Source organism: Dermochelys coriacea, chromosome 8 (genome assembly GCF_009764565.3).
Source record: "Dermochelys coriacea isolate rDerCor1 chromosome 8, rDerCor1.pri.v4, whole genome shotgun sequence".
NCBI lineage: Eukaryota > Metazoa > Chordata > Testudines > Dermochelyidae > Dermochelys > Dermochelys coriacea.
In genome coordinates, this window is record NC_050075.1 from 7559611 (window position 1) to 7583222 (window position 23612).

Below are 23612 nucleotides of genomic sequence, written 5' to 3' on the forward strand. Positions count from 1 at the left end.
ATGGGTTCTTAAATGCTTTCTCAATTAGTGTGTTGCATTTGGAACCCCTAAGGCCCAGGAGCAGAGATCTAAGAGATTAGCCCTAGTATTTGTCATGTCTGCCTTTATAACTTAAGATTTTTGTGTTCGATGCGAAGGTCTTTGAACCCAGCGTAATCTGGATGTTTCGTGGTATCATAATATTGTAAGACAGTGTAAGCAAACTATTTGCAGGGCTCTCTTCAAAGGAAAAACGTGAGGAAATTCCACTGAGTAGATTCCACCTGGGGTTTCTGGTGTATAAACAAAGACCTTGTGAATACAGTATGCATGGCATTGCATCATTTTCTAAATGTTCTAGGGTAATGATTTGATGTATGGATAAATGTTTGTTTCTGACTGCATCACAGAACTCAAATCCATGTTAGAGGCAGTCGATTTTCTCATATTTTCTTCATTCATATCTATTCACCCAATCTCATAAACTCAGAGGATTGCTTGTATTCTTACCTATGTTAATAAGCAGAGTTACTAAAATAAAAGCTTCTAAATACAGTGCATTATGGAACATTTCTTATGATGCTACAACAAAGCAAACTTGTGATAGAAAACTTTCCTTTTTCCACTTTTCCCACCTTTCCTCCAAATTTACCAATATCCATTAGTGTGTTGGCCTGAGAAGGGCAAATCCAAACTCCAAATGTAGTTTGTTCACAAAACCAACAAGTCGCTTTGTCCTGCATCTGTCATTACTAATCCATCCCTTATTTAACTCTCCTGAACACAGATTAAACCTGGTAACAATTTTTAATGTTCACAGTGTTCCCATTCAGGAGAAAGAAGTTTGCAGTTAAACCAGGCTAAATGCTCAACTTCCTTGAAAGCAGGTGTGTTGTCTGTCTGTTCCCTGTTGTAGTACCTGCCTTTCAAAGATGGAACACCATGGTAAAGAAAAGAGAAATATAAGCACCAGTTCATTCTGATAGTGGTTATAAAATTTTCTTTAAAGTTAAAACCTGAAAAGGTTTTTTATGTATAACACACATTTCTGTGGCACACTCAAGTAAAGCCTAAAATCTCAGTAAACCAGAATATTTGTAATTAAACCTATGTGCACATGCAGAACTTCTCAGGAGGGGAGAGAGCATAGTGTCTGTTTAATAATGCCTTTGATATTGAATGCTTTTTCTTAAAATATTTCTTATTTTAAAGCATTTGTACATTTTTATAATCATTTGAAACTGAAATCTGTTTCCTTTCCAAATATCATAACCTTCCGTTATGTGGAAAATTTGTTAGGGTTGTGGTTTAGTGCTTGGTAACTGGCACTAACTTTGTTTAAATAAAAATAGCACTAAAGTATTTGCTTTTAAAAAAATACTTAAAAAAAAATTGTCTCTGTACTCATCTAGATGAAGTCACATTTTGGGCTTTCCAAACCAACCCTGACAATATCCATATTAACTGGGAGGAGAGAAGAGCCTTCATTTACATTTTTCCTCGTCTTGCATTTCACTTTACATTGTTAAATGCTCCTTCTTTATTGCTAACCCTGGGGCTCAGCCAGGAGATATTGTTGTTGTGCCAGGCTTTTTTTCCACACCTTCTCTCCACTTCTTCTTTGCTAGCCTTCTCCAACCAGTAACTCTGTGGCTAACTTCCTTCTGCTTTACTTCCTGGCGCCAGTCATGGCTTAGAACCCTGTAGCCTTCTGCCGTGGCGTTTGAGGGAAATGTTCACGTCGATTTGACATAAGCCTTCTCCCACGAGTGATTTCCTCCCTTTCCTTTATCAACAGAAGAATGGTTTATTATTGCCAGTTTTGGCCTCCTCAGCGCCCTCACACTCTGCTACATGATCATCAAAGCTACCGCTAGCTTGAATGCTAATGAGTAAGTAAATATTTAGATATGCATCTATATATTTGTTTCTGGCGCTTGTGTCACAGGCAACACTGGGAAGAAGTGGCAGGAGGGGAAGAATGGGAGAAATGAGTGTGAGTGCCTTCTCTTTCTATGTAAAAGTCTTTACTAGAAATTGTTAATGCACATGTAGCTAGATTTGCCTGAAATAGCTCCCCACAAAGGGGCAGGGCAGAAAAAAAGGAGTGGGGTTTCAATTAGCATTTAATCAGCTGATACACTTAAATAGTAAGCGTATTCCTCTAGTCCACCAGGCCAGACTCTGCCTGATAGGGACCAGTAGTTACCATCTGGTGGCTTTCTGGCAGCTTCAGTCTGTTTCTCAGATTTCAGCTCACAAAACCCATTTTCACTGTTGGAACTCCTTTTCACAGAGAAGGAGAGATATAAATGTTACATCACTAGAGGTGCTCCTTTCAGAGGATTTTGGGACTCAAGAGTAGTAATGGGAAGCTTGCACTGCTGCTTCTTGCTTTGTAGCTGTTCGGTGGATAGAACATTCCAGTCTTTGGAGCTGTCAATCCATACCTTAATAAAGAGTTGCAGTCCAAAATTAGTGTGTGAAAACATCCATACCGTCTTAATTCTGGTAGATTTTCACTATGCAAAGTCTGGTCAGAATTTGACTGTAGGCTGTGATTTTCAGTAAGCAGATCTTCCTTCATTTGTGTCTAGACAAATGCTTGCTAGCTTTGGAGGTGTATTATCTGGGTATCCTAGCAATTTGCACATTATATACAGTACTGCATATGGAAATTAGGTATGCTCAAATATATGCAGAATTAGTTACTAAAAATCCAGGCCCCTAACATTTTCCTAATCCTTGAATTTCATCATTTCACCGTTTTCCACCTTTATCTCTGAATGTCTCATACTAGCTCAGGTTTCAGAGTAGCAGCCATGTTAGTCTGTATTCGCAAAAAGAAAAGGAGTACTTGTGGCACCTTAGAGACTAACAAACATCCGATGAAGTGAGCTGTAGCTCACGAAAGCTTATGCTCTAATAAATTTTAGTCTCTAAGATGCCACAAGTACTCCTTTTCTTTTTTCATACTAGCTCAGGTTACATTACTGTGCTGATCCTCTTACTGAAAGTTGTATACGTTTCAAATGCAATTTCTCATATAGATTGGAAAAGATTACCTTTATAAATATAGGGTCTGTTCTTCAGATGCAAAGATAAGAGAACAACAGTGTTTTTCAGCTCTTAGAGACACAGGATGGAAACAGAATTCAGTAAGACTGAATTCTGGATTGAGGGAGCAAAACAAAGATGGGGGAAGGAAGTGAAAGAAAAGTGAGATGAGAGAGCTGTAGAGAAGATGCAGTTTTTAAAACAAAACCCTCATCTTCGTTGCTCTCTGGAGCATTCTCTCTCAATAAAATGAAAGCTCTTCAGTGGGTGGCCCCCAGAGTAAATGAGTTAAACCACTACAGTTTGATAAATCTTGTTTAGGAAGGGGGGATATATTGAATTCTTTGGATCAAAAACATTGACCCTAATTTCTTCATTCAGTTTTCATTGATTACAGTAAGAGTTGTAAATCTTTCACTCCTGGTCTTCCAGGTGCTAATTCCAAAGGCCTGACTAGAGAAGAGTTTAAGACTTTTTAAGTAGTCAATCCAATCTTTCAATTTTTGTTTTGTCGATATTGAATTGCAGCTAGTTATCAGGGAGTTGGCAAAATTAGAGTTGATGGCCTTCATAGCAGCCGACGGTTGTAGAAAAATAGCCAGAGAATCTGAGGGAGGGAAGTTGTTAGGAGTTGTGTACGTGTGCCTGTGAAAAGGAATTTCTACATTTCTGGGCACTGCATTAGGAAGAGGATAGAGAAAACTCAGTCAATGTAACACCATCCATCAGTATACACTCATGGAAGCAGAACCAGGTACATGTCTGGCATTTCCCCTTCAGCTCCTCATCTTGTCTTCCTGTTCATGCTCTGTTGGTTGTGGTTCTTTCTTTTACTAAGCAGCAGGAAGTATTGCTTTAAATTTCACACAAACTCTTTTTATTCACAAGGAGCTACTGCATCCAGGGAATTTCTTCAGGCCAATATTTAAAGGACATAGACAAAGACTGCATCATTGTCATGTGAACTATCAGCAACAGGGACAGAGCTGAAAGCTTAGTCAATATATTAAAAACACTATTCTTTTTTAAAAAAAAAAAAAAGTGAAATAGACTAGTGAAGATGGAAAGAGTACAGAAGGGGAGGTGGCAAAAATTTGCCCCTTTCTCTCTCCATGGAGCTTCAGTACCTGCTGCAGCCTCCCAACCTCCATGGCTTTCCCACTGGACTTCACTGGAGTCTAATCAACCTCTAACTCTGTTGCTAAGTTAGGTACCTGGTTTAGGTCTGTCCCTTGTGTGTGCATGCCACTATTTTTTGACTCATTGCTTCACTGCTGCCTAATGTACAAAGTATGTCAGGCGAAAAGTTTCTCCTATGTTGGTCAATGTGCCAGATATGTCATAACTCTCTGTTGTGATTTCCATGAAATGCCACACTATTATAGATGCAAGAAAGGAGGAAAAGCAGAAAAGCTTTTTACTCCCCACTTCTCCCTATAAAAACTAATGCTGACAGTGCCCATGCAATCAGTGAACAATAACTAAACATGAAGGTAGGGATTTCATTTTCCTCTTGGAAGATGAAGCAAGCAGGAAGGAGTAGAAGTAGTAAACTAAGCAAGTGGAAGATGTTAGGCATTCTGTGATGGAATTCTCAGAAAGCATTTCTCAGTCAGTGAAACCTTTCCAAGGGGCGTTCCCTGCTGCTTGCTTCCTCTTCTGTCTCCCCCACTGTTTTAACAGGTTGATTTAAGGCATTAGTTGCTGTGTTCATGTGCACGTACAAAAGATAAATAACGGCTCCAGACAACTATGACCATTTTTATAATAATAAGAAGGGAATAACCGTAAGGGGCACTTCATTAAAAGGTACTTTCACTTGGCTTTAAAACATCTCATGGTATTCCCAGGCTGGAGAGAGACTTCCAGGAACTGGTCTGACTTCACAGCTGTCTTGCCTGTCAATTATTTAGATAATAGGCAAATTTTGCTCTATATCACCAAACACAAACCTAAGGCAGTGTTGTGAAGAATTCTAGTAACAGATATTCTTCACTTATTATGATAAGCAATGATGTGGGGAACACAGACCCCATTCACCGTTCTTAGCTCTACAATTTTCTCGCTGACTTTTATTTGACAGTTTTTAGTTAAACATTCAGTATTAACTTTAACTAATATAAATATTCTGTCCTCTTTCTTACCCCACAGAGCAGAATGGTATTGAAGAAACACTTTGACAGATTTGCCTTGGAGAGACACCTATGTTTTGCATCATTTATTGATCATGCAGCATATGCAATTATATTTAGTACGTTTATTTTTCATTAAAGTTTGCTCATGCCAAAGCTTTGTATTAAGAAAAAATGAAGAAATAAACTTTAATTATGAAAACTTTTTCTGTAGTTGAATTTTATTTTCCATAAACCTTCTGCATTGAGTACTCTCTATTTTTAGTGTTTTGTGTGTGATATATTATTGCAATGTGTATATTGTCTAACCTCCCATCATAAATGGCTTCATCTTTGCTAGATTTTTATGCTTCTGTTTTTAGTCTGGGACAGAAATAAGCATGACACCCATCACTTGCATGGTGATTAGTGACAGCATTACTGGAGGCTGTTCCATACCGGTTTGTTATACTTAGTCACATAACTGGGCCCAACGTTTGTAAATATCAGACTTTTTTTTCTTTTTTACAGAGTTGTTTTGAACTAAAATACTTTTTTGTGTTACTTGGGAAGGTAGCAGTATGATCTATTGCCTTCAGTCTGGTCCCCACAGAAAGTTTGCAGTTCTGTTTTCCTTCTTCATAATGCATCGGAAGGTTAATCTTCTTTGCCCTTCCCCCACTACCCTGTTTCACTTTCACAGAAAGTGAAGCTAATCTACACCACCTCTTCCTGCCTAATGCTGTATGAAGAGGTGTTTTTCCCTCCTCTTTCCCTTGCTGAATCTCCTCACAGATCAGTAAGCTTACTGAGTAATGGTGCTGATTCATGTCAACTCATAGGTGATTATGCAAGATGAAAAGATTGATAATGATCTTGACTGTAATATGGAAACTTTGATCATGTCCTTTCCTGCCATTCTTTGCTGAGGATTTTAATTTTCACACAGGCTTATTTATCCAACTAGACAGTAAGAAATAACCTAACATTCACTTCAAAAATACACACGCTGTCTTTGGTATTGGATGTAGAGCTGCTGAGCTCTGATTCACAGCCAAAGTCTAATGTCAGAGTTAATGATATTGGCTGGTGAAGTGGGCAGATCAGTTGCTAGGGGGAGTCGCAAGCTGATCAAAGTTAGAACCTGTTTTGGGTTTTCTCTGGTATCAAGATTTAACTGACATCTGAAATCTAACACTATAATTAAAATATACAGTTATTTCCAGCTATCAAAGAGAACCATTTTATTAAACTATGATAGGATTTACTTTTTCAGATGTACTTGGAGTAGGGAATTTTTTTTAGGTATAGGCACTTCTGGAACTTGGGAAGGCAGCAAAAATCTGCATTAAAATACTTAATTTGTAGCTGTCAAGGAGCCTTCAGCTAAGAAGGCAGCTTTTAGAAATAAAATGTATGTATGACGGTTCCAATAATGTTAATAGGGTGTTTTTTAAAGTGTCTTTGTGGAATTTTGAAAAACATGAATGCAGTCAATGAAGAGAGCAGAGAATCTGTTTTGAAAAATCGGGGAAACCTTGTTGAATGGATTTGTGGAGGAAAAAACTCCTATGTGTTGTGCTCCAGGACTGGCTCGTTTTAGAATCCAATGTTTATCAGCTGAATGTTGTTGCCAAGATGGATGAATGTTGTGCAGTATGATGTAAAGCACAGACTATACAGGAAGGGGATTACATTTTTCACCAACTTCCTAAAAGCATAAGGCAACTGAAATGGTTTTAAATCAAATAACACCTATACCTGCTGGGATCATGGTCTTAAACTTATTTTTAAAGATACTATGGACAGCTAGCTGGGGAAAACCTGTGTGGCTCTAGAAAGCAGATTCTTCTTCGAGTGCTTGTTCATGTTGATTCCAATCAGGTGTGCGCACACTGCCTGCGCCGTCTTTGGAAACTTTTTCCCTTAGCAGCTCCTGTTGGATCAGCTGGGGAGCCCCCGGAGTGGCGCCTTCATGGCGCTCAATATATGACTCTGCTGACCCGATCCTCCCCCTTCAGTTCCTTCTTACCATCTGTGGCGGCCTTTGGAACTGTCTCATTTGTCTTGCAAGTGCTCCCTGAGCTTGGTTATCTAGTTCTCTTTGTTTCGTGTATAGTAGTTGTTGTTAGTGTAGTTTACTATAGTTAGCATAGTTGTTGGTGTGCGGGATGGTGCCTATCCCCTCACCCCTTCTTGGACTCTGGGGCCTGCCACGAACCCAAGGCTTTAAGTCATTCAGTGTATGCCACAAGCCCATGCCAAATAGCAATCCTCACGACTCTTGCCTGAGGTGTCTGTGGGAGATGCATCAGTCTGAGTGCTACAAGATCTTCAGGGCTTTCAAGCCCAGGACTAAAAAGGAGTGAGATTTCCGCTTAAAGCAGCTGCTTATGGAAGCTGTACTCCGTCCAGTGGCCCCAACTGCCAAAGCCAAGGCCCAGGCCCGAGCGCATTGGCGCAGAGTGCTCCGGCATCGGTCCGCTAATGAGTGCTGAGGAAGGATTCTAGTGCGAGACACTGCCAGCAATCCCTGGCACCGCAACAAGGAGCAGTAGACTGGCACTGTTCTACTTCTCCAGTGCTCCACACGCACAAAAAGGCTGACAGAGGGTGCTCTCCTCAGAGAGCTGCAGGACTGCCAGGAGATGCTTTGCTACACCAGAGGAAGGACCTGGCTACCAGGCAGCAAGAGTCCGTGCCGTTGACTCTGGCGCTGCAGAAGGCACCATCAAGTCTGGCTCACAGCGACTCTCCATCAGGGCAGTGCCAGGTGGAGGTGTTGGAGCCACCCTCCACCCCAGACACTTGTGAGGTCGCAAGAGATCTCATTGAGATGACTGCAGCTCAGCCCCCAGCCATTAGAGACAAGTCTCTGGCATCGTCGAGACCGGTACTGTCCAGAGGCAAGCCCGCCATGATGCAGCGCTCCCAGTCGCTGGACCGGCACCGCTCCAAGTCTCCATCACCACACCACCCTTCCCTGGCACCGGCTTCAGTGGGAATGTGCATGGCACTGGGGGCACAGCAATATATCTCCCCAGCACCAAGGGGTCGGCACTGTTCCATAATACTCTCACAGGATTGGCACCGGCATGTGGCAACGGAGCACAGCAGCCAGCACCCGTCTCTGTCACAAGACAGCTGGCACCGATCCTCTGCAAGGTCGTCATGACACCGGTCCCCTACCACCTCCTATGCGGCACTGAGCACTGGCACAGGGGTCTTCAGCACTGCTATGGTTGTCGCCCTCGGAATCCTCCAAGTCTGATGCAGACTCGTACTATTTGAGATGCAGTTGGCATAGGTCTGGTAGGCGCTGAAGGGATGTGCAGGTGGCCTGGCCGCCACGGTGGCCACCCTCCACACATACAGAATGGCCCTTTTGGACCCCCTGACCTTACTGTCAGGCCCAGGGTACCCCTTCTAGGGCCTCTAGGTCTGTGACCGCGGGAGGCCACCTTTCCTGATCACCTAAAGATAGACCTTAGGGAGCAGAAGCTGCCCTCTCCAGACCACTCTCTCAGACAACAGAGGTGTCAACGGAACCAGCCCGTGACCTACCCAAAGCCCAAGAGACATCCACCCACGCTGAGCCAGTAGAGGAACCTAGTTCAGCCCAGGAGCAACCTGGGCAGCTAGAGGGCCGTGAGGACCCTGTACCTCCACTTGCCACATCATCACCCTCGCCCAATGAGGCGGTGGCAGGAGTGTCAGTTTCAGGACTCCCGCCCATCGACCACAGGGCGCACCAAGACCTGCTCCGCTGCTTTGCCTGCGACATGGGCCTGCAGGCGGAGGACCCAATGGTAGACATTCTTATGTCAGAAGGTTCTTCCCAGGTGGTGTTACCACTAATAAAGACCATACAAAATAATAATAAAACCCTGTGGCAGACTCCAGCCTCCATTCCGCCCACTGCCGGAGCCGTAGAGAGGAAGTACTTTGTCCCATCTCAGGGATACGAGTACTAATTCTCTCACTCACACCCTTGCTCCCTGGTGGTCTTGGCAGTGAATGAAAAGGAGCGCAGGGGCAACAGGCACCAGCCCCCAAGGCTAAGGAGGCCAAAAGCATGGCAGGAAAATCTATGCTGCAGGAGGCCTCCAGCTGAGGATAGCCAACCAGCAGACTCCTCAGCAGGTGTAACTTTAATTCTTGGGACTCTGTGTCCAAGGGCAAGGAGTTATTCCCCAGAGTCAAGGGCAGAATTTTCCACCATGGTTGAGGAAGGGAAGGTGGTAGCGAGGACCTCCCTTCAGGCCTCCCTCGACTCGGCTGATTTCAGCGGCCCATACCATCTCCTCAGGGGTGGTCATGAGGAGAACTTCCAATCATCTGGATTACCTCTAGAAGTTCATCAGACCTTGCAGGACCTTCCCTTCAAGGGCGCAGGGCTGTTCTCAGACCAGACTGACTCTAGGCTGCACAGCCTGAAAGACTCCAGGGCAACTATGAAATTGCTGGGCATGCTCATGACGGCTACCCAGCGCAGGCATTTCAAGTCCCACCAGCACCACCCAAGGCAGGACTCCTATGGTGGTAGAACAGAAATAACAGGCGAAGGTCTTCAACCGCACCTTCAGGATAGGGACAGAGCCCAACCAAGCCACCGTCGGGCTCCAAACAAGGCTTATGAAGGGACGCTCAAGGACGGCATACCCACCACTATCCCAGATTCTTCCCCCATGCTTCCTGAACAGTCTGTCCCACTTCTACCATGCTTGGTTGCAAATAACATCAGACCGCTGGGTGCTTCGCATGGTAGAAGTGGATATTCTCTCCAGTTCTGCTCCTCCCCTCCCTCCCACTTCCCTTCCCCGTCCCTCTTCAGGGACCCTTCTCACGAGCAACTCCTTATACAGGAGGTGCAATCACTCCTCACCATGCAGGAGGTTCCTCAGGAGCTAAGGGGCAAGGGATTTTACTCCCAATACTTCCTTATGCCCAAGGCAAAGGGGGCATCTCAGACCAATTCTAGACCTATGAGGGCTCAACCAGTTCATGGTGAAGTTGAAGTTCCGCATGGTCTCCCTGACCACAATCATACCTTCCTTGGATCCAGGAGACTGGTATGCCGCCCTTGACATGAAAGATGCATACATCCATGTAGCCGTTCGTTCAGCCCACAGACGTTTCCTGAGATTTGTGGTCGACCACAAACACTATCAGATCACGGTGCTCCCATTCGTTCTATTGACAGCCCCCCGAGTGTTCACCAAGTGAATGTCGGTTGTCGCGGCCTTTCTCTGCAAGAGACAGGTACAGGTGTATCTCTGCCTTGACAACTGGCTGCTGTGGGGGCGTTCTAGGGAGCAGGTGGAGTCCCGGTTGGTCAGAGCCACCTTCGAGAGACTAGGACTCATCCTCAGTGTGAACAAGTTGATGCTGTCACTGAAAGAATAGAAAGAAAGAATAGAATTCATCAGGGCAATGCTGGACTCGATACAGGCAAGAGCATTCCTGCCGGAGTGCAGATTCCAAGCAGTGACAGACATCATCCAGACTGTCAGGCAATACCCTACCACAAAAGGAAGGGGATGCCTGAGCCTCTTTGGAAACTTGGCAGCCTGCACCTGCGTCGTCAGGCATGCCAGACTGAGGCTCAGGCCACTCTAGGCATGGTTCACCTCAGCTTATCTCCCAGGTCAAGACAGCTTGGACTCGGTAGTGACAGTGTCGGAGTGAGTTCTAGAATCCCTCCGCTGGTGGCTAGACCCTCACGTGGTCCACAAAGGAGTCCCATTCAGCACCCCTCCACCTTCTGTGACCTAGTGACTGACGCATCACTCTGGGTGGGGGGGCCCACTTAGGAGACCTACAGACCCAGTGTCAGTGGTCGCAGGCTGAGCTCTTGCTCCACATCAACATCAAGGAGCTCAGAGTTGTGCAATTAACCTGCCAGACCTGCCAGTCCAGAATGCAGGGCCAGAGCATGGCGGTGATGATAGACACCACTACCACCATGTTTTACATAACAAGCAGGGTGGAGCTCGCTCCTCCCCTCTCTGTCAGGAAACTCTCCAACTTTGGGATTTTTGTATAGCCCACTCCATTCACCTGGACACGACTCATCTCCCAGGAGCTCAGAATGAGCTTGCAGACCATCTCAGCAGGTTGTTTTGCAACCATGAGGGGTCCATCTGTCCAGATGTCCTACATTCCATCTTCCAAAGGTGGGGGTTTCCCCTGGTAGATATATTCGCCACCAGTAGCAATAGGAAGTGTCCACGTCCTGCTCTTTCAAAAAACAGTCCGGGCTCCAACTCGGATGCGTTCATGCTACCCTAGGGAGACCACGTCATGTATGCTTTGCCGCCGGTCCCATTCATCCACAAGGTGCTGCTCAAGAACCGCAGATAAAGCGGAGGTAATTCTGCTGGCCCTAGCGTGGCCATGCTAACATTTGTACACCACGCTTCTGCAGCTGTCGGTGAACACCCTGATCACACTGCCACTATACCCCGTCTGATCACACGGGACCACAGTTGCCTCCTTCACCCAGACCTCCAGTCCTTCCATCTCATGGCTTGGAAGCTTCATGGCTAAACCAAATGGAGCTCCAGTGCTCCGATTTGGTGAGGGAGGTGCTGCTTGGTAGCAAGAAACCTTCCACCAGGGCCACTTACCTAGCTAAGTGGAAAAGGTTCTTGTGCTGGTGTGAGCAGCAGCACGCTCCTCCACTTCAGGCATCTATACCGCTCATCCTGGAGTATCTACTGCATCGGAAGCAACAGGGAATGGCAGGATCATCCATCAGGGAACACCTTGAGGCCACCTCGGTGTTCCACCCAGGAGAGTTGGGATGTTCTGTATTTGTCAACCCCCTGGTAGGGAATTTCCTGAAGGGCTTGGAAATCGAACCGTTTGTATCAGTCGCAGACTGGATGAAAGGGCTTCCGGTCTCCTCATAACGCATTTCTTCCTGGATCACAGCCTGCATTCATACCTGCTACGAGCTGGCCAAGGTCCCAGCCCCAGCTATTATGGCCCACTCAAGAGCTCAAGCCTCGTAAGCTGCCTTCCTGGCCCAGGTGCCTATCCAGGAGATCCGCAGAGCGGCACCCTGGTCTTCCGTGCACACATTTACCAATCACTATGTCATAACTCAGCATGTTAGAGAGGATGCAGCTTTCAGCAGAGTGGTTCTCCAGTCAGTGATTCCTTAACTCCGATCCCACCTCCGGGGGAGAGCTTGGGAGTCACCTGATTGGAATCGACGTGAACAAGCACTTGAAGGAAAAACGGTTACTGACCATCTCAGAACTGTTGTTCTTCAAGATGTGTTCACGTCCATTCCAATACCCACCTTCCCCTCTGTCGGAGTAGCCAGCAAGAAGGAACTGAAGGGGGATCGGATTGGCAGGGTCATATATTGAGCGCCATGAAGGTGCCACTCCAGGGGGCTCCCCAACCAACCCAGTGGGATCTGCTAAGGGAAAAAATTTCTGACAACCGTGCACACGACGCACACATACCTGATAAGAATAGACGTGAACAACACATCTCAAAGAACAACACTTATGAGAAGGTTTCCCCAAAACGTGTCTGTTTCATATCTCTTATGCAGAGCAACAACACAGTGGTGAAAAGTAACCTTTTAACTGTTACCAGGAACGAGATTGGCTGACTGATTTCTAGTTCCTGCTCCTCTGTTAAGAACTCTGGCCACCCAGGGTCCAGTTTCCTCTACACTTTGTTTTTGTATCTTTTAACAACTGCATCCATTACATGCTCACAAAAATAAAGTAGTTGACAGATGTCAATCAGAAATTAAAGGGGCATCAACCCTAAGCTGAAACTAAAGGTATAAATATATCCTACTATTATTCCCTCAAATGGACTTTATACCACCTCGTGAAGGTCGACACATTTGTTTACTCTGAACAAACAGGAGAAACAAATTCCAGAGTTGTCCACCTTCTTTTCTGGTGTAAGTGTTTGGAGCAAGAGCACATTAGTTATTTCATTGTTGGGACTGTGCCCAAGTAAATAAAGAAGCATTCCCTTCAACAGCCTGTTTTCCTTTTTTCCAAATGTTGCTGCAGCGACTGGGAGACATAATGCTGTAATACTGTACTGCTCAGATGGGAGCAACAACATGGTGTTAAACAGCTCACTTTGTGTGTAAGGACCGTTACGAAATAATCTCACTATTTAGAGTGGGTTTTTTTCCTCTATTATTTTTCTTCTGCTATGCTATATAAAACTAGAAGAGGTGTAAGCAAGAGAGAGAAAATATTTCCTGATGAGATTTGGCTCTCAAACTGCTTTACACCGTCCCAGTGTTCAAATGGATTACACGGTGGAAACAGCCTAGGGAGTACTCTGACCTTATCTCCATGTCAAGAGAAAAGTCTCTGAAGGGATTGTAGAGTAGGCTCTTCAGAGCAGAGATCACAGCAGCTCCCCACCCCAGCTTGCCTCCGCCTCCTCCCCTGAGCATGCCGTTGCATCCTGCTTCTCCCGCTGGCTCCCAGCCCTTGTGCCGCAAAACAACTGTTTCGCAGCAGCAAGTGCTGGGGAGGAGGAGGAACGCAGCGCGCTCAGGGACGAGGGAGGGGTCCAATAGGGGCATGGAGGGGGCGGAGTTGGAGCAGGGACTTTGGGGAAGGGATTGGGATGGGGGCGGGGTGGGGCGGGACGGGACGGGTGTGAGCACCCACCGGTGCTGGGAATGGTTGGCACCTGTGGCAGAGACTATGATCCGTATGTGTTTGCACAGCACCCCAGCATAATGAGGCACTGATTAGTATGTGTGCTACTGTATTATAAATATTAAATAAAAAGGGACTGCAGGGTAGCGCTTGTTTGTACAACTAGTATATCAAAGCAATGCAGAGACTTTTTTCAATTGGCAGTTTTGTACTGTACCTATTCCTGCAGCATATCCATAATGGTGGGGATATTTTAGACTTCAGGCTGAGGTTTATGTTCTAGTTTAATACAAATTGGTTAGTAGAGTGGTTCAATCTAATGAAATAATGAAAAATAATTGCAAGTATGACTTATATACATATTTTTGACCTGTTAAACCAGAAGTGTGTATCTCCTGTTTGCTTTCCATACCGAAAGTGCAGAAACCTCATTTCAGCCCATCTCTCTGATTTCATCAGTAGCTGCAGAATGGGGAGAGCAAGCTCCATAAGTCTTCATTGGTGTGTCTGTGTAACTGTGCATGTTGCTGCTTGCTGCCAAGATATACTCATGCCTGACATGGCAGTGGATTTACAAAGAGTGTTTATGCCATGGTTGTAAACAAATCTGGCAGTTTCCTGCATGGGGGGGAAAATACATTGGACAAGGTGCCAGTGGTTCTTTTAAATCTTTAACCCAACTAAGTAAGTATTCCTACAAACCAAAACAAGCCTGAGCTTTGCTTTTCAAGCTCTGATATCCTTACAGTATGTAAACATAGCTTGTCAAACTGAAGCCTCCAAAATAGCTTCTGATTGGAAGAAGATGCATTGCGGCATAGTGGACAGAGCCTGGACTGGCGCTCAGAAGACTGGGGTTCTGTTTCCGGCTCTGCTATTGGCCTGCTGGGGGACCTGGGCAAGTCATTTCACCTCTCTGTGCTTCAGTTTCCCCATCTGGAAAATGGAAATAATGATACTGACCACCTTTTGTAAAGCGCTTTCAGACCTGCTGATGAAAGCACTATATGAGAGCTGGGCAATACTAAGATTGTTTCAGTATCTCCCCAATATAAGACAGTGCAGAGTCTCTCTTTTAAACCCTTTTTGTTTGTACTGTTTTGAACATTCCTTAGGCTCATCTGTCCAGGTGGAATGCTGCATAGTGGTAGGTGGAAACACAGATTTCAGTTCTGAGACAAGATTAACAATGAGATACGTCTGGTGTGCTATTTTCTGGGGGGGTTGTGAAATTGTGACAAACAGCAACAACTTCCAGCTAAGGGACTGGTGAAAAGAGGAAGGAAGGGAGCTCCCATCTAGTTGTGTGCATCTGGGGGAGAGTTTGCAATATTTGGTCTTTCAAAACAATGATATCCTTAGGGGTCGCATCTGGTGAACAAGCAATCCCACTAAGCAGGGAAGAATTTGGAAAAATATTGTTTGGTTTAGCTGATATTTGAATAGGAGGCATTAGAAAGAGAATGAATTTGGAGTTCCAAGAGTGCTATTGAAGCTGAGCAGTTGGCTGTACCTATATATAAACACACAACTTCTTTGGAGGTGGGCAGGTTAAATGTCTTTTGTCAAGCAGCAAGGAAACACAGAAGGCAGCAAAGAATTTGAGATGCTGAATGCAGTGTCTGCTTTCAGACTAATTAAAAAAGAAATCTGTTAGGTGAAACATTTATGGCCGTATGCTTGTTGATTAAAATTTCTCCATCAAATTTGTTGGAGCAAAAGTTCGTTCTCTCTCTCTCTCACACTGTTTGCCTAGGGTGTCTGCTTCCTAATCCCTTGTTTGGTGCAATAAAAACAAATAGGAGCAGCATTCAGTCTTTAGAGTCCCTTTGTGTTGCTTCTGCGTTGCTTGTACAATATGTAACACTTCAGTGGGAGGAGAGAGGAAATGAAGCATTCATTACCCATTGCTCATTTCAGCACCAGGGTAACATGAGATGCAGCATTCTCAAGATCTAAATGCACCTGATGCATAGTGACATTGGGCCAGGCACATAATGCAGGAGACTTCTGATATCAAATTTATCCCTACTGGTTCCTAGGTAGGCATTTCATAGTAGAGGTCAGGTTTGTTTGGAAAGTGATCTCTTTGGGAGTTGTAGGCCTATGCAGATCCATGTAAATAAATACATCTGTCTTTTTACTACAGCATTGCACGGTTCCAGAAAGCTTAAGTGTGGGATAGGATTCAAATCCACAAACTGAGCACTAATAATTCAATAATCATATTGACTGGTCTGTCCCTATTCCTGCACAGTTGGTGTGGGTTTTTGTGTGTGTGTGGATATATACTTTATTGGCAGAGTCAGCAACTTGACCCTGTGGAATTTAACAGCTTGTTTCACACTCACTGCAGCAGATTGAGGTATTAAATTATTCACAAACTTTCTCCCCCTCCCCTTTATCAGGAGCATTCACCTTCAAATGAGAATTGAATGGGTTAGTATACCAGCAAGTGAAGACTTGGGATTGAATGTGATTTAAATCAGAAGTGGAGGGGAATGTTTGGCGGTCTCAATCTGCTGCATTCCTTAGTAGATGTTTGTCTTTGTCACAAAACCACAGAGCAGTTCAGCACCTTTGGCATACTCAGCTCAGGACTAGAACTATTGAGGCTGCTGCAGATCAGGATTGTGGTGTGTTGTCAGCTGTGCAAGAGGAAGCTCACATGGCGCTGGTCCACATTATTTCTGGCTCCAGCCAATACTGTTGTTAGGCCTTCATTTTGATAAGCACACAATTCTTCCTCATTTCAGCTCTTAAAGAAAATGTCTTCCCAGATGAGCTTGCAAAACTAGTTTTTTCTTTTTAATACCAAAAGGGGGAAAAAACCACTTTTGTTAAGAGGCTTGTTTGGTCTGTTAGCTCCTAAGGGAAAAAATTAATTTAACCATAGGCCAATCCTCAATGGACAGCTGTCTACCTTCTTATACACAGCATAGATCCTGGTCCTGAGCAGAAGGAAAGTAGCATGAGAACACTTGAATTACAAGAGAACCACACCTGCAGCTCTGACACCTGAGATATAAATATTTCCCTCCCTGTCCACATGCACCCCTAAAATGATGATGATGCAGCAAAGGTTAGGTTTCCTCATACTTGTCTCCTCTGCCACTTCATATTACAAACTGTTAGAGGTTTACTTTAAAAGGAAAATTAATTTTTAGGAGTATATATGTTCTCAATTAGAACTGGAACAGGCACAAGAGAATAAGTAACCACAAACAAGACCTTGCATACTCAATCCCAGTGGTGTTTTATAGCCATATGTACAAATTCCTAACAGGGTTGTTTCTTTGTTTTGCCTCTTGTAGGTGGTCACTTCTTTCACCGCAATTCTGTGTCTCCTCGGAGCCTGGTCTATGAGAGTGAACTCTCAACAATCCAGCCTGCCTTGGACCTGTACGATGAGAACAAAACCTGAAAGGAGTGTGTTGTGGTGTTGGTTTCTTCCTTTTTTTGTTTCTCATTCCTGTTGTTGTGTACTCCTTCCATGGGTGTCCTTTTGTCTAAAGAAGAGCTTTTCCCAGAATACAAGCTTGGCTTCCAAGTGACAAAGATGAAGCTCAACTATGGTTGTCTCCAAGGACATCATCTCTGGGCCAACAATGTGCATACACACAATGGGCTGTTGTAAGTTGCAGAATTGGAGTGCAAGTTAGCTTTGTCAATCCAGCCGAGTCTGTACAAAAAAGGGTTTGCCCTGATCCAGAGTTACTTTTGTACTGAAAAGGTATCTTAAATAAGCACATGATCTTTCCATTGCTTCAATCATGCACATGTATGCTGAACCATCAGACAAGGTACCTGGTGGCAGAGGCAATTCCAAATTGCTGGTAGAGGCGTTTCCAAGTTCCAATGGTGTAAAGGCACACCATTTTTCTTCGGTCTCCCCATGAGCTTATTGTGATATGTCCCCTTTCTGAGGGGAACCTGTATAAATGCATTGAGTTTTCTATTGCCCATTTAACTCTGGATAATGACAAAACAGGTTGGCATTAAAGCTACAGACAGGAGCTGTGTCTGGAGTAACCATGAAAGATTTCAAGTAACCCAATTTTTCAGTTTCCACTTAAATTGGACAAAGGTTTCCTATACAGAATTCAACTACAGCCATTGCTAGCGTGCTCCTGCCAAGTGAATCTCTTGACAACGGGGATGCTGCTGATGTTCATGGGCCCACCATTTGATCTTCCTTAAAATCATTACGCTTCTTGAGAAATGTGCAGGTATCTAGATAGCTATCTTCTTTTGATCTTTAAAAAAAAATCCACCAGTTTTTTTCACTGAGATTTTTGAGAAGCCAGCACGTTGGTATTATACACAGAACAAAATGTAAATTTCCTACCCTGGTCTCCCACTGAGATGTGCAACAGTTAAGTAACAAACACTTCCTCAATGCTGTGCCCTTTCCTGCTGCCATCAGTAATGTGAATGCAGAAAGCAGAAGAGTTAAGGAAAGCACCCACGCTTTCACACGTGGAGGAAAATCAGTTTTTTTTCAGATTGTGACAAAAAGTGGCTGGGAAATTAATATTGTCCTAAAGCTTCTAAAAGGATAATTCAGAAATAGAAAAGACTTTTTTTAAGGAGTCAACAGTGTTCCTTTAAAAAGCAGCTCTGGGGAGTAAGTCAGTGTGTCTAATGCACCTTTTCCTACTGAATGCTGTGTAATTGTTTAAGTTTAACAAATGTCAATATTTTCTCCATTGCAGTCTGAGTAACTGTAGATGTAGAAATGCATTTGTGTCCTTTGTAATGTGAACAAAATCTTCACTCTCTATATAGAAATTGTGATTTAGAACAAACGGCAAACTGAAAAGAAACATAAGAAATGTCCTGCTATCTTTGAATGTAAACAGCTTCTGCTGTAGATCGGGAAACTTGCCTTCTTTTTATAAAGCAATCAGTCTTGGCATGAATTCTGACTTGTGTGGTGCAGCTGCGACATAAACACAGATGTTAAAAACAAAAAAGAACTCTAAAGTGAGGAAGTGAGCTTCTAGCAGAGCAAACTTTGCCTGTTGCTGAGTCATATTTAATCTGATAATTCTAGACTGGGTGTTGCAGAGTTTAAAGTGTTTTACCTTTTACAGCACCTTGTTTATATTTGACGAATTTTACTTTCGTCAACTAACTTTAGAAACATTTTCTTAAAACTTTTTAAGAAGCACAGTTTTAACATACACAGAGCATTGAGGATATGAAACTGAAGGTTGGTGGATGATGTCAGCACTGTTACTCAAGTAGAAGAGGCCCACGATCAGCATTTATTGTTCCTCTTTTAAATCTGAGAAGTAGAGCAGATATTTATTGTGTGAACAGTCCTGAAGCTGGTCACCCAAGCCCCAAACTCCTTGAACGAAGACTCTTTTAAGCAGAGGTGACAGTAAGCCGGTACGCCCAGGTACGGCGTACCGGCAAGAGCTGGTGTGCCGTATTGGGATGGATCAGCTTCCCCAGGCACGATTTAAAGGGCCTGCAGCTCGTAGCAGCAGCTGGAGCCCCCAGCCCTTTAAATTGCTGTCAGAACCCAGCTGCCAGAGCCCTGCAGTAGCGGCGGTGGGGCTAGGGGGGCCCTTTAAAGGGCCCGGGGCGGTAGCAGCGGCCGAGCCCTGGGCCCTTTAAATCATCCCCAGAGCCCCGCCGCCACTTCCCCAGGGCTCTGGCAGGCTCCGGGGACGATTTAAAGTGCCCGGGGCGGTAGTGGTGGCCAGAGTCCTGTCCCTGGAGCCCTGCTGCTGGAGCCCTGAGGAAGCAGCAGTGCAGCTCCTGGGATAATCTAAAGGGCCCAGGGCTCTGGCTGCTGTTACTGCCCAGGGCCCTTTAAACTACTGCCGGAGCCCCCGGCTGCCACTGTTACCCCGGGGAGGGGGAAGGAGGCACTTGCCGGTACAGGGTGGGCTGGGGCTGGCTCTGACCTCCCCCAGCCCCGCCCCTTCCACCTGAGGCCCTGCCCCTTCCGGGGGCCAGAGCCAGCCCCAGCCCAACCCCACCCCGCCCCTCCCCGTACCGGTAAGTCCCTAGACTGACTTTCATCCCTGCTTTTAAGTCTGACTGAGTTCAGGCACAGTGGAGCGAGTAGGGCTGATTGGGCAAGCTCAGTTTTTATCATTGTAGCTGAGTGATCATTACATGCAGATCTGTAAAAACGACAAGCTTCCCAAACCAGACAAAGAAATAAAATTCCCATCTTTCAAAGACAGTGTGACTTTTAGCAGGGCTTATAATAGCAAGGCAGGGCAGGCAAGTTACAATTGGCTCTCACTAGGCACTCTCACAAGCTGTAACGTTCTTTACCTGCATCTAAGGGCACGTCTAGGCTACAGCCGGTATCGATGCTCTGAGATCAAGCCACCTGCAGTCAATGTAGCGGGTCTAGTAAAGACCTGCAAAATCTACTTCAGATCGCTCTCCAGTCGACCCCTGTACTCTACCCCTGACGAGAAGAGTAAGGTAAGTCGATAGGAGAAAATCTCCTGTCGACCCCCCATGGTAACTTGACCTAAGGTACGTCGACTCCAGCTACGTTAGCTGGAGTTGCGTAGCATAGGTTGACTTACCACGGTAGTGTAGACATAACCTCAGGTCTTGACTATGCAGGAGAGTCTAGCCATCAGTGTAGCTGCAGCAGTACAAAACATAAGCAGGCAAAGCTGCTATGAACCATTATTTGCACTGGTGCAATTTATTCTGATTTTAAGCAGGAGTAAAATCCACTGTGCAAATACTAGTTTATACAGCATCTTTGCCTGTCTTGCTGTAGGGGTTGCCTCAGTGCAGATGTATCGGAGCTGGCCACTGACAGCTGGTACTGGGGCAAATTTCCTGTGTAGACAAGGCAGCCTGAGCAGCACTCAAGAGAGGTAACAACTCCTTAGGTTTGAAAACAATTCTGTTTCCAATTCTAGCTTCTAAAACCCAGTGCCTCAGTGAACAATAAAGCAAGAGGCAAACTCATCAGCATTCACAGGAACAGTCTTTTTCAAAGTAATATTGATCCTCTGAGCCCAGTGATCACTAATTCTGAACTCCAATCGGTGCTCTCTCCTTCTGCTAAGTCAGTTTCTTTGCTCTGCTTCCATAGATTAATTAAAACTTGCACTAACTTTTTATGTTTGGGATAAATTTGACAATGTTGCCAACTCTTGTGATATTTGCTGCTTTTTCCTAAAGCTCCAGCTGCTGGAGTCATGTGAGTATGTGAAAAATCTCAGCTTACTCTTTTTTTAAATGAAGGAAGCAGATCCTTTGCTCCAGCTATGACAGTTTACACCAGCCAAGGATTTGCTTCTAATGTTTCCAAGCCTCATGGTTGTGGAGAAAATCTGGCAAAAATAAATCCTAAAGGCTCGGGGGCAAATAAAAACTTCAATACAATTTTTAAAATTATATTACTAAATCTCTTGGATTTTTTTAAATCCAATCTCCTGATTTTGGGGGCTTGGTTCATGATTTTTGAAAACTTGGGGTTGGCAATACTACTTTAAGAATCTACTGGTGCTGTAGCTAGTAAAATAAGTGAGTTGAGGGATGTGTTGGAGTCTAACACTTGTAAATGACACGCTCTCATTTGGAAACTCCAGTGCTGTGAGGAAAGCTAAATGCTAGTTCAGACTGGTCCATGAATGCATGCTTTGACATATGGTATTGGAAGTCCTTGTATTTGGCCATATTAAGGATGTGAAAGAGACAGTGTAGGGAACATAGCTGATTTTTTCAGAGAAGTGATCTTAGTTTTGGGATTTCCTTTTTAACATTAAAAGGAACTAGATGCTAGCATCATTGTCCTTTTTCTACTGTAATGGACTGCAGGTGGCTGTCACTTTGCAGAAGTAAAATTTATGCACAGTAAGTGCCAGTTACTTGAAGTAATATTTTTAAAGCAAATACAGGCTTGATAGCTATACCAACAATTTTATGAATTTTATTAAAATTCTTTTTATCCCAAATCCTACATCTCCCCAATTAGGCTATAGTATTCCCCTCAATTTTTACCCAACTCCTAATTATATGGAAGTTTTGCGTTCCCCCAAGATGTTTGTAAAATTAGGATTTACTTGTGTTCACCAAGGGATATTCTCAAGTTAAAAACAACCTCTCAGCATGTTTCTTGCCTATGTTACCAACAATAAAATAAATTATTACAACTGAAAACATCTTAAAATCTAATGTACTTTGCAACATCCATGTTTATTTGATTCATTAAGTTTGGACAAAGAAAACATTTATATTGTGGTAGCACCCAAAAGCCACAATCAGGTTGAGTCATACTACGTTAGGCACTTCATGAACACAATATATGACAGGTTTCAGAGTAGCAGCCATGTTAGTCTGTATTCGCAAAAAGAAAAGGAGTACTTGTGGCACCTTAGAGACTAACAAATTTATCTGAGCATAAGCATTCGATGAAGTGAGCTGTAGCTCATGAAAGCTTATGCTGTAATAAATTTGTTAGTCTCTAAGGTGCCACAAGTACTCCTTTTCTTTTTACAATATATGACAGTTCCTGCCCTAAAGAGCTGACTTGTCAGTTTCACCTTTACCTCCCCTTCTAGCATAATGTTACAATGGTTACATTCAAGTAGAAAACTGAAAAGAAATCATTAAAATAATGGGTTTTATAAATGTGTATTAAAAAACAAATCCTGAATTTTAGGCCCAAACAACTGGACAATGTCACTCTTTTATAAAAACATAATCATGAAGCCTATGAAATAATTACAAACAAACATTATTTCAAAGGACAAGTGGCAGGAATTAAATTCTTCATGTATAAGATTCTGTACATGGAAAATATTAACCCTTGCTAAAGAAAGTCTATAAAATAAGACACCAGGTCATCAGAACAACTTGACAGTGTGTTCTTTCCCTTGAGGTGCCGGGCTTAGACAACCACTTGTTACTCTTGCTAAGGAGAGCTTTGTGGCCGAGTCGTTGTCTATACAATTGAGAATATGCCCCTCAAATCCTACCCCTAGGGTATTCAGTCACTTTAATGCTGCAGCAGGACTAGGGTAGAAAAGACAAGTAGGAAATGCTTATGCAGCGAGTTCTGACTGGAGCCCACAATTGATTGAATACACTGAGTCAGTGGTAATGAAAAGGTTCTAAGCACCTCTTAGGATCAGACCCTAGGAGAGGCTACGTTTTACCAATTCAGGGTAGAATTATAGTAGGCAAAATATTTCATAGTTTTATTACCATTGTAAGAGAAATGCAATGATCAGAAGCCTTTTCAACAACTTCCAGTGCAAAGCTGCACAAGTGCCAAGAAGAAAATATCACAGATAAAGGAAGCTAATGCATTACTGAGCATCAGTAAATAGACTCCATTGGTGTGTTCCTTCCCCACCAAGACTTTTACAGTCTCACTGATAAGGGAATATGAGGTTACCAGACTAGGATTTGTGTGTATAAAACCTGTCGTGAGAAAAAAGGGCCTTTCCATTTTAATATCTGCCCTCACAATCTTTCTTTCTTTTAAGAGGAGTGTCATAATGTTTGTATAAAACCTCTGGATTAATTGTGACAAGCTACTGGATGGCAGGAGAGAGATCACTTGATCATTACCTGTTAGGTTCCCTCCCTCTGGGGCACCTGGCACTGGCCACTGTCGGCAGACAAGATACTGGGCTGGATGGACCTTTGGTTTGACCCAGTCTGGCCGTTCTTATGTACTTAACACAATTAATATTAACAACAAAATAAAAGAATCATCAGCCAAAATAGGGAAAGAACAGGTTAAAAATATTTAGTAGGGCTGTCAAGCGATTAAAAAAATTAATTGCAATTAATCGCATGATTA

At 43.9% G+C, this 23612-nt stretch overlaps 1 protein-coding gene across 5 annotated transcripts in view; it reads left to right on the forward strand.

Moving 5' to 3' along the window:
- The window catches only part of RNF130 (ring finger protein 130), a 93890-nt gene extending 75166 nt beyond the window's left edge, over nt 1–18724 (forward strand). The window contains exons 8-10 of one of the 5 annotated variants that reach the window (XM_043520503.1): nt 1778–1871; nt 3722–3790; nt 5188–5372. In XM_043520503.1, the coding sequence (XP_043376438.1) occupies nt 1778–1871; nt 3722–3752 (125 nt within the window). In that variant the 3' untranslated portion in view covers nt 3753–3790; nt 5188–5372. Of the gene's footprint in view, nt 1–799; nt 1758–1777; nt 1872–3721; nt 3791–5187; nt 5373–17118 lie in introns of those variants that run through there. The other 4 variants (XM_038414107.2, XM_038414108.2, XM_043520504.1 and 1 more) reach the window with 4 other exon arrangements.
- Nucleotides 18725–23612: the final 4888 nt, after the last annotated feature.